The sequence below is a fragment of the Neopsephotus bourkii genome, unplaced genomic scaffold (genome assembly GCF_033783945.1).
Source record: "Neopsephotus bourkii isolate Nb327-2 ecotype Australia unplaced genomic scaffold, CSIRO-AGI_Nbou_v1 NB_357, whole genome shotgun sequence".
Classification (NCBI taxonomy): domain Eukaryota; kingdom Metazoa; phylum Chordata; class Aves; order Psittaciformes; family Psittacidae; genus Neopsephotus; species Neopsephotus bourkii.
The window spans coordinates 1,021,563-1,032,546 of NW_026900863.1; the positions used below are offsets into that span (position 1 = coordinate 1,021,563).

Sequence of the window (10,984 nt, forward strand, 5' to 3'; positions counted from 1 at the left end):
GAAGAAGAGGGCTGTTTGAGCTGTGCAGAGAGTGATTAATCTACTCCCCTCTTACCAGTAGTTGATTTCTGAGGACACTGCAGAAGAAAACGTTTTATTTTATGCTGTTCTTTATGATTATATGGGAGAAATTTCACAAAGGAATGAAGTTCAAGAAGGTAACCTCAAGTGCACTCTTTAGAAACAACATAACAGAGAACACACAGTTATGTACCATCTTCAGCTCTGTGGCAGTTATCTGAACTTTGGCTTGTCCAAAACTGAAGGTAGAACATGTAAATGTAAGTGTTGCTCAACCCATTCTAGTTTATTTGTAATTGTAATATTTAAGTTCTCATTTGACCATCTGAGCTTACAATCTGTAACTAACATATCAAAAACATTTTATAGAACAGTTTCCTCCATTATGCTCATCTAGTTAAACAATGTGACACCAGTTCTTCATTTTACCTCCTTTAAGAATGTCTCACAAGTTTGACATTTCCTTCTCTTTCTCTCCACAGCGGCACCCCAAAGACCAGTGCCACAGATATCTTTGCCCCCATACAGCTCCAATACATTCCCATCCAAATCTGTCAAGCCTCCACCTAAGCCAAGCTCCAGCACTCTGCCTGGTGCAGAAAGGTTTGTTTCACCCATTATTGTGTCATTCCTGTGAATCTCTGTGCAATTTAGCAAATAATAGTATGTAGGTGGCTACAGGGTTCTCAGGTGAACAAAAGGCAACTACTTGAAGTAGTCCATTATTTTTCAGGCCATACCCTTGCCTCCACTACATGATAATTTGTGTTGTTCTTACTATCAAGGAGAATCCTTCATATAACTGAAGCTCTGTATCCAGTGAAGCAGATAGTGGACATATGGCAACAAAATAAAACCAGTCTCTCAGGTTTTTGTCAAGGCAGTATTTTAGGGCCTACATCGTCCAATGCTTCTGTTCTCTACCATTGCCTCCAGGATCCCTAAGAATGACAAGACCTTTTAGGAAGGATAGTCATCATAAAAATCTGTGCAGGATGTAGGGCAGAGGTCCTTCTCTAAGAGGACTCTGCTCTAGAAGCCTAAGTGCTACAGCTGTGACTAATAATTGCTTCAGAACTAAACCCCCACCACCTTTGCTGTCTAGAATTGACTGTGGAATATACTCTAACCATTAAAATTCCCATTAAAATTGTGACCCTTGCTTCAATTGTGATTTCTTTGTAGCTTCAGCTTCTAAGTATTAGATTGCTATGTCTTCATTTGCTAGATGGAAGAGCCCTTAATTAAATTTTGATTTCTGATGCAGTGTGCAACAGACCAAGCTTTGATGAGTTACAGTGGACTCCTTGAGTCTAAGTCTCAAGTACATTTTCTAAGCTCTGTATTTTTTTTAATGGCTCTTTGATGAATTCCTCCCATTTACCATCATCCTCTGGAGCTGCTGACACCCCAGTAGAACAAATATTGCAGTAGCAAAGGCAAGGTCATATGCAAATAGGAACTATTCCTATGATGAACACTTCTGCTTACATTCAAACAGCATTGCCAAATTTTGCTATAGCAGAGGCCCCACTTGGCTGATTCTTTCCCATGAATCAAGTCATGATAGCGTGGTTTTGTTCTGCAAACAATTAACATATTTATCCCAGAGCTTCTTGTGCTGTTCATTTAAGCAGGAGAGAAATATGAACTATAAAGGAAAAGAGTTCAGGCAGCTTGTTCCCAATGGAGTGATCAGGCCATAAGAGGAAACTGTAGGTTTTCTAACAAAAAAGAATAAAAATGAATACAGGAGGGAGCTCATAGGCACATGGAGGTGTTACGGCACTGCGGGTATGAACTCAGGGCCACTGTCACCTCAGAGAATCACAGTGTGGTTGAGGAGGCCAGGAATCTCTGGACATCACCTGGTCCAAACTCCCTGCTCAAGCAGGGTCACCTACAGCTGCTCAGCACCATGTCCCAATGGCTTTGAAGTGTCTCCAATAGCGGAGACATAATAGTGGATCTACTTACATTTAAAAAAGGAAAGAGGAGAGAGCAGGCTACCCTCATCCTGCATAGGTCTCAAGAGGATCTCATGTTCTGTAAAACAGGCTCCTCGGAGCATAGAAATGTACAGCAGTGTTGCAGTTACACTGACTCCTTTGTTTTCCTTTTAAACAGTGCTAGAAACCGCTCTTCAACTGGCTCACTACCACCACGCTTACATCTAGGTTTGTATCCTCCATTCCTGCCTTTTTTGTATGAAAAATGACTGAGGGTTGAAAGGTGGCTTCAGTAGAGTCAGTATAATGGCTTTTCTCTAAGGATGTTTCTGGTTGAACTGTGAACAGAAAACTACCATCAAGTTCCTGAAAGGCAGCTTGTGTAACTCAGCCTGAATCAAAGATGTTTTTTTCCAGTGAAGTTAGGGCTTAATGCTTAGCGAAACCACTGTCAAAACCTCACATAAGCATCTTTTTAATATATACTGATATATATAATATAAATATGTATTTTATATATACTGAGAGCTGAGCAACATTACCTGCAAGTCACTGTGGTATACTAATACTCTCCAAAAAGGGAGTAAACCCTTTCCATGTGAAGTATGCTGCATGTTTAGCTTGTAATAACAAGTGAAATATAAAGGAAGCTTAGAAAGTGATTGCTTTGCAAATAATTTCCCACATATGGTTAACAGCTGCCAATGTCTTATAGTGACATTTTGTACCTTCTCCATGCTAAGGCTGCAAGGAATGCAAAGAGACACGTTACATTTAACTGTCTAAGAAGCCAGAGCTGTTCTCAACTGAATAACTGTGTTACAGAAGCTCAAAAGCTGTAACCTGTTTCAAGTTCACCTGCTTTTAACTGAACTGCAGTTCATTAATGTCCCTGTGCACCAAGGATAAATTTATGTAAAGAAGATGGGTCTTAAGCAGCAGCCTAAATCTGATTTCAAATCAATTCAGAATGTCAGTATCAGAGCGACAGAAATTCTTCATGACTCACAAAATCCAAATTGTACTCCCTGTATGCACTCAACACATAGATTAAATTATTTTCCCAATTTTAACATTTTTCCTCCTATTCTCTTTGAAGGAAGCTACAGCAGATCCCCTTCAAGAGGTGCAGCTGACGTAAGACCTCCTCTGCCAATTCCTAGCAGACAGACTGCCCACCAAACTAACACGGAGGAAGATGAGGTACAAGACATCACAAGTATTAACCATCATTGCTGAACAGCAAATGTTGTGATTTCAAGAGAAAAGGGTTTTTCAAAGTTGTTTTTCTAGAAAGTAGTCAGTATCAGGATGTCAGAACGTGCTTTCAGTTTCCTGTGCTGACTTTAGTGCCTTATTTTGTCTTCCTCAAGAAAGACAATAGGAAAACCCCAGTAGAACAAAGTAAGAAAAATACTTGTTTGCTGGATTACTTGTTTTGCACAATTGCTCTCAACTACCACCACCCCTTGGGTTTTCCTTCCACAAAACCTAGGTGTGTAAACAATTCATACCCTTTAAGTGCATTTTTGTTTCACATTTCTTTAAACATGACAAGTTTAGAGTAAATTACTCCTGATGATAACACTGCTGGGCAGCCATACATGGCATGTTTGCAGGAAGGCTGCAGGTTGCCTCAGATGATAGTGAAAAAAGGAAAAATGCAATAATTAGAAAAGCCACCACCATGGCCCAGGCAGACAGAAGAGAAAATGTCATTTTGAATTCTATCTTGTACTGAGAATATTTGGAAGTTTCTGTTTTCCCAGCTTACTTGCAGACATATTTTAACTAGGTCTGTAACATGTTCAGATCATAGTAAAATCATGTAGTGTCACTCGCCATATTGGTATGATCCCTGAAGATCACTCCCTCATACACTCTGCATATGAACCCAAATGTCCCTCATAATCCGATTTCTCTTTACTATTTGTATGTTGTTAACATCACAAGCTAATGAATTTCACAACTTTCTCCCCTCTTACACCCCCCAGGACTCACTACACAATGAATGGTATGTTGCCTATGTTAGCCGGCCACAAGCAGAAGCAGCTCTTCGGAAGATAAACAAGGTACTCTTTAAATCCTTGGTGCTTCCCACCATCCCTTTTCTAGATGTCCTTGCAGTCATATGGGGAGAGTGAAGGTAAAAAACAGGCTAAGATTATAGTGTCAATATAAAGACTTGGAGTGGCGGATGCTTCTTGAGTGTCTTTACATACACAGAAGTTACGTTTCTAGTCTAAACCAGACATGAAGGCTGTTGGTTTCCAGAGTCCAAGACAATAAATGGCATGTTTCCACAAAGCAGTTTCACCTCACCTCTCTTAGCAGCAGTGACTTGTACTCTGGAAATAACTCCCTGTCACCAATGAGGAATTTGTTGCTACCCTCAAGTTTTAGATAGCTTGAGTTAGATGAGATAAATCCCACCCTCTTCTAGGCCACATTTACCAGCTAAATGAAGTAGAGACACAAACATAAAACCCAGGCTTAACTGTGCATGTGGAGGTGAAGCAAACTGAACCCCGTCACTGTGGGAAATCTGTTTACTCTATGAGGCTTTACAGCACATACAATGAAGATGACACAAACAACATTTCCATGACTTGTACCAAGGTCCAGATCACATTCAGTACCTTTAAGAAAGGGTGTTTCAATGGAAGACTTTTAAAAAAGATCTGAAATGAAGAAAAGCAGAGGGAGGTGTCTGGACAATGTCATTACTAAAATGACACAGACACTATCCGTACTTCAGGCTGTCTGTAAATAGATCACACAGGATCCTTGAGTGGCACTTACTGGAAACAAACTTCTCTTCCAGTTCAAGTGATGTGAGGTTTGGCTTCTGATATTTTACTTCCTCCTTCAATGTAATCTCTTTGTCACAGGACAGCGTTCTTCCCTTCTCTAAACCATTTGCATTTGTATCATACAGGAAAGTTTTAAATAGCAAACTGAAAGATAAAACATTAGAGAAATTGTCTAAACTCTTTAATAGTGCAGCTTCTCTTACTAGGAGGAAAGATATTTCAGACAGAAAAAACATTTGAAAACATGAGGCCAGGTTGGACACAGGGGCTTGGAGCAACCTGGTCTAGTGGAAAGTGTCCTTGCCCATGGTAGGGAGTTGGAACAAGATGAGTTTTACAGTCGTTTCCAACACAAACCAGTCTGGGATTCTGTGATTCTATAATAAGTGCTCTAGCTCAGGTTGTTATGCTGCTCAAACCTAGAAGTGATGGAGTTTTGTCATCCTTCATTTTTTCATCTTTCAGGATGGAACATTCTTGGTAAGAGACAGCTCAAGAAAAACCGTTACTCACCCTTATGTCCTGATGGTGTTGTACAGAGATAAAGTATACAACATCCAGATTCGTTACCAGGAGCAAAACCACTTATATTTGTTAGGAACTGGCTTAAAAGGAAAAGAGGTACTACGTGTTTTTCATACTATTTCCCTTCATCTCAAAGTATCTCCTGTCTCATTCTTAAGTGTCAGGCCACTTAGCCTGGCAGCTGTTTTACTCCAGTGGAATTCTGCATAGTGTCTTAGAGTTATTCCTGATAGAACGTATTACTGCTGGAAGTGAAATCAGATTCCCTTCAGGGAATGAAGGGATAGCTTTAAAATGCAGCTATTAGAAATCCACATAGTTGGTTAGGAATGTTTGCTTACCACTAGGATACCACATAAGGGAAGTAAACAGCTGAGAGCAAATCCGTATCTGCCAACCTTACTGCTTTGGACCCAGACAGCTGGTTTATTCCATTCAGCACACAGGTTGGGTTTCCTGGCACCAGACAGACTGGGCAGCACGTGTACCACAGTTCTGGTTGAGTCATAGCTCTCTGAATTTATCAGTCATCTTTTTGAACTTCCAGGTGTGCTCACCATGGCAAGCATGATCTGATAGTATTTACTAGACCCTATAAAACTGCTAAATATTTAGAGTTTAAAAAAGCCCCCTTGGTTTTACTAATTATGAATCATTTTGACATTTGTGCCATATCCTTCTCATTGTTTTCCATCCCACAGGATTTTTCTTCTGTAGCAGATATCATAGATTACTTCCAAAGAACGCCTCTCCTTCTGATTGATGGGAAAGACAGAGGTTCAAGAAACCAGTGCATGTTAAAATATGCTGCAGGACATATTTAGATGAGACCTTAAGGACGATTACATATAATACTGAAGCGTTCTGAAGTCTGTAAACATCAGGATGTTGCCTTTTACAGCAAACAAAAACCATGAAGTCATTAAAAATCCTTTTGATTTTAAGCAAAAAGGACAATGTTATTTTTTAAATTATGCCTTAAATGCAGCACTCTGAATCTGACTTTCTTACTATGTGTTTATTACAGCCCACTAATCATAGAGTGCATGAGAAAATTGTACCTTTGTGTGTGTCTTCTTGCAATGACTTCCACGCCTAGTTAGAGCACCCAGAAATAAACACCAACACAAGCCCCTGCTTTCATAGGAGGAAAATGGAAAAGCTATTTTTCAGACTGGAAGAGCAGCAGCAGTTGTGTTATGTAGAGTGATACAGAGTAGACCCAAACCTTGTCAAAGTTGAGGAGCAGACAAAAGACAATAAAGGCCCTGTTTTTTTCCGACAATCCGCTTCCCTGTAAATCTAACTATGGCCACTTCTGTGAAAAGAGTGGGCCTCTGACCGGGATCCTAAGGACACATGGGTTTTAGAGACACCAAGAATCCCTTAACACTGGATATGCAGTTCCTGTCAAGGTCTGTGTCTGTGTTATTCAGCTATGAAATTGTCTTTGTTCAAATTTTTTGAGGAAAATAAAATATCTGCAGCTTTCATGTTCTCTTTGCCATACCACTGGTGATTCACTGATGGCATGTCTTAGCCTGCAAGCTGGAATTATGTACCTCTAGGAGCCTCTAACCTCAGCCAGGAACAAGCATTTCCCCTGAACATAGACCTCTCTTTAGCTGTGTCTTTCTGACTCTAAATTAAGCAACTCGTTTTTCATAGGAACCACATCAACAAGATTCTCATCACGTGATTCTTCATGAGCAGAACACCCCCCATCTCTTAGAAAGCAGGCGCACATGGTCAGCCTGAACTCGGTTCCTCTTACACAACTGCTTTCTGGTTTGACTGTATGTTTTCAAGAAAACCGGTAACATCCTCAGTTCTAAACCAGCAGTCACAGCTGAGACCACTGAAGCACACCATGTCAAGGGATTTTCCCATTCCTTGTTAAGTGGGATTTATCCAACCCCAGGTTTCTACTAAGCTTTATTTTCTGACAAGACCTTGGTTTGATAGTTACGTTAGACTTTGTCACACTTCTCCTTTAAGAGTCCTTTGTGGATATACGACTTGAAGCATCTGAACCAAAATTCAAGGCAGAAAAACATCTTCCATGTAATCTGTATAGCTTCTCAGGTGAAACAATCAGATTTTATCAACAGTTTTACTTTAAATATACATGTTTTGTAAATGTTATCTTCCTTTCTAATATATTTAGCTAGGAACTGGAATTCAAAGTCAGTGAATTTCATTTCCATGCAACCATGAGTCAAAAAAACAAAAGACGAAAAATAAGATTTCAAAAGTGCTTCAGCTGACAAATCCCTGTTTCTAGCTCAACATCTTAAAAAGACTCACTCCTCATCTTGTGAAAGAAGAGTCAGGTCTGATGTGTGTTCTAAAAACCATGCTAAAATTAAGAACAACATCCCCCAGATTACCACTGACTTTGCAAGCCAGAGGTTGCAACTGTATTTCACTGCACTGCCTTGCAAATCTGACAGCCCCAAACCACCTCCCATACAACTGTTAGAGATCAGCCCCTTAGTGAAAGAGAAATATAATGCAAACCAGCACAAGAAATATAACACTGCTCATTTTTTTTCAGCAGAGTGAATCTTGAAATGATTATTCAGAGAAATATATTTGTATATGAATACAAAACACACCTCAACATTCAAACACGTCCACAAGTAAAGTAAGATTGACAATTTAGTACAATGAACTACATGAAAATACTGGCTATTCAGATTTTGGGCTGAGATTTCAGAGTATTCAGACCTCTAAACCAGAAAGTCACTGCAGACTTTTCCAGAATGAAAGTACTTTTGGTTTACCAGAACTAGTCTGCTCTTTGCCCCCTTCCTCAGCAGCACTTTCAGAATGAGGAAGGAAGATGAAATGACAACTTGCAGGTCCTCCTCTACGGACTGTTCCTTATCCTGTTTTCCAGAGCACAACTGAGAAAAGAGAGCAATGACTTCACTTGAAGTGACTGAAAATCTTTTGTTACTGTTCCAGTACATCTTTGTTTAAAAGGCAACAACTACATATGAAAACATTCAGGTCCAGATCCCCGACTCTGTTAACTCTCTCTAGTTAATTCTATCCATTTTCCTAGCCCTAGTGGGCTAAATGTGGGTTGAAAAAAAACCATCTCAAGATCAATAACCTACTTATGGCATTTTTCCACTCCACATTTTCAGTTTAAAATAAGAATAGCCTAACTGCAGGAAAGCCTGCTATCATTTTACAGTTCAAACTGAAGCAGTATGAATAGAAGATGCTGAATGAGAATGGATGCTATTACTTAATCTGTCAAACTCCACTGTTTTTCTTCAGCTTCTCTTAAATCTTTGGCCTTCGCAGGATGGTTAAAATTCAGAATAAGGTCACAAAGCAGTAGCTGGCTTTCCACTGGAAGACAAAGGGCAGCATATCACTATCATGTTTATTGAATGGTAGATGCTAATGGAATGGCGGGTTATATACAGCACTTTCTGAAGTGTTCATCTATCAATGCTTTAAAACATCCAAAGGGTTGCCTTGTTTTCTTTACTTCGGGATGGTGAAATAACGTTTGGTGTTAGCATACTGCTAATACTTCTACCAGAAAAGGATTATTGTTCCCACAAAGGAATGACTTTGACTGCATACCAGGTTTTTGCCATGGTTAGCCAATATGATTCCACTTCTATGCAACTACTGTTTCATTTTTTCAAACCAGACGAGCAACTGCTTTGTTTCATTAGAATACAAACCAGCTGCACGACACAGAAACCCAAGCCATTCACAGCTGCACACTCTGTAACCTGTGTTAAGTGGACAAGGAACTCAGAATTACCAGTCATTTTTTTCAGCTCACTGGACATCTTGTCAACGTTTTTAATTGCAGCTTCAAGGGTGAACTGTTGACAAGCAGCAGTGGTTTTGAACACCTGTATGAAATAGAAACAAAACATAACGGCAGCGCACATATGCTTCACAAACTCAGTAATTCAGCTAATCAGAAGCTGTGTGAAATTTTTTCTTTCATTTTCTAAAATAGTATTTTAAGTAAAACTTCCCACCTTTAATGTTTATTGACTTGGGGCAAAAATAGCAACTACTGAAGGCAAGGACTAAACACTCAGGCTTTATTTCTGTTTGCTGTTTCTTTCTCTATAAACAACTGCAACTAAATTAATCACAGCTAAAATTTCCTCTCCTCACCAGGAGTTTGTCGTGTTTGTTTTCGACTGTACTTTTCCCATAGAATCTAAATGACAATGAATCGTCAGGTAATATTCAGTCAACCACAAGATGGAGCTATCGTGACATTAACAGGAGTAAAATAAATGTCACTGTTGGCACTGAATATTAATGATATGCTAATTCCTGCCATATATCTCTGGGTCTGTATAGGCAATTATTTTATAATCAACATCTTCTTGCTTATTTTGGAGGTCATATTCCCTCCCTTTAACACTTAATTTAAAAAAGCAATCAAAATCTAGAAACAAGACTACAAGCTGTTTGACATTAAGTACTATTTGAACTTGTAAATTTATGCTACACTCCTTTGTAGGATTATTTTTTCTTCTTAGGAAAACCATTACAGAAAATTGCACATACCATATTTCCTCACCTACTTATAAGCTTTCTGTTTGTCATTCAGAAATGCTGAGAATAAAATGTAGAAAACCTCTGGGTGGTTCATTAATAATGTACAGAACACCTTGGCATGCTGAGAACCAAGAAACCAAACATACGTTTAACATCGATTCATTGTCCAAGTCTCTCTTCCCTTCAGACAGTGGCTTTGCATTGAGGTCAGCAGTCAGGGCCAAAGATCCTAGAAGGAACAACAAATCATTACAGAGTAATATATAAAATATAGGTAGAGCTCATATCAAATATATAATAACATTCAATAAATACAATGATTAGACTTTGACATCATTAGTGTCATTTGAAAGTAGAGTTTAAAAGGTTGATTAGTTTTAATTCCTCTTGAGAAAATACTAAATTCTTGGGATATATTTATTTTACTTTCTTTCAGAAACAGCATCCCCAAAATCTTTTAGGAGTTAAATATGGAATTACTAATAGTAAATAAGCATATTTATAATACTGATGAATTCCTTACACAAAACTCTATATTTTTAATCAAAAAATAAAAAAAAAATCTATAAAAACCATTGCAATTGGTTTCTTCCCTCAATTTATGGAAGGAGAACCTAAAGCCCACACAAAATAAGTCAAGTGTTAGATGTTTGCTGGTCAATAACAGATGAGATTTACTACCAGATCCCTGGGCTCTTTCTTCCCCCATTCTCTTTGCTCTTCAATCCCTGCACAACAGGACACCCTCAGGCAAGCTTAACTGTAGAACATCACTGGGAAACTGTTTCAGCACTGAAAAGAGAAGGAAAAAAACAAGGGGTTATTTCACCCTGGTACTGTGCTTGTTCAGAAAGGGTGCAATGAAATGAAGAGACCCTGTTCTTAGCCAAAAACGCAGAAAAAGTGTGCCCTTTTTACTACCATCCACAAATGGCCTGCAGTGAGAGAAACCCCTCTGTGGGGCTGGCAATGGGATCACAGGGTGAAGCCCTTCCCCAGGAGGGCACCAGCTCTGATTGCCATATGAGCCATCACGAAGCCATAAGGGAGCCCCACAAGGCTTGAAGTCTTCCTGTTACCAGAGGCTGTCCTGACCCAGCAGCACTACAGAAGGGGTGCCTC

General features: G+C 39.3%; 2 protein-coding genes across 2 annotated transcripts in view; one reads left to right on the plus strand and one right to left on the minus strand.

Moving 5' to 3' along the window:
* LCP2 (lymphocyte cytosolic protein 2) overlaps nucleotides 1-6,806 on the plus strand; it is a 30,531-nt gene extending 23,725 nt beyond the window's left edge. The window contains exons 16-21 of the mRNA XM_061348418.1: nucleotides 504-624; nucleotides 2,149-2,198; nucleotides 3,070-3,173; nucleotides 3,965-4,042; nucleotides 5,249-5,404; nucleotides 6,010-6,806. Of these exons, the coding sequence (XP_061204402.1) occupies nucleotides 504-624; nucleotides 2,149-2,198; nucleotides 3,070-3,173; nucleotides 3,965-4,042; nucleotides 5,249-5,404; nucleotides 6,010-6,132 (632 nt within the window). The 3' untranslated portion in view covers nucleotides 6,133-6,806. The remainder of the gene's footprint in view (nucleotides 1-503; nucleotides 625-2,148; nucleotides 2,199-3,069; nucleotides 3,174-3,964; nucleotides 4,043-5,248; nucleotides 5,405-6,009) is intronic.
* Nucleotides 6,807-7,876: 1,070 nt separating this feature from the next.
* CUNH5orf58 (chromosome unknown C5orf58 homolog) lies at nucleotides 7,877-10,681 on the minus strand. The gene is made up of 5 exons (XM_061348417.1): nucleotides 10,544-10,681; nucleotides 10,009-10,091; nucleotides 9,102-9,195; nucleotides 8,568-8,674; nucleotides 7,877-8,217 (listed from the first exon to the last, which is right to left on the minus strand). Exons 1-4 carry the CDS (start codon nucleotides 10,569-10,571, stop codon nucleotides 8,568-8,570), a joined length of 312 nt encoding a protein of 103 aa, XP_061204401.1. The 5' UTR covers nucleotides 10,572-10,681; the 3' UTR covers nucleotides 7,877-8,217.
* Between the last annotated feature and the right edge of the window lie 303 nt (nucleotides 10,682-10,984).

Bases quoted from the DNA above. Each gene is read 5' to 3' on its own strand.
- CUNH5orf58 (XM_061348417.1), bottom strand. From the start codon at position 10,571: ATGGGGGAAGAAAGAGCCCAGGGATCTG. The intron at 10,092-10,543 runs GTAGTAAATCTC...TGTTCCTTCTAG, and splicing joins AGAAAGAGCCCAGGGATCTG to GATCTTTGGCCCTGACTGCT. The intron at 8,675-9,101 runs GTAATTCTGAGT...TTTGTCTTCCAG, and splicing joins TGAGCTGAAAAAAATGACTG to TGGAAAGCCAGCTACTGCTT.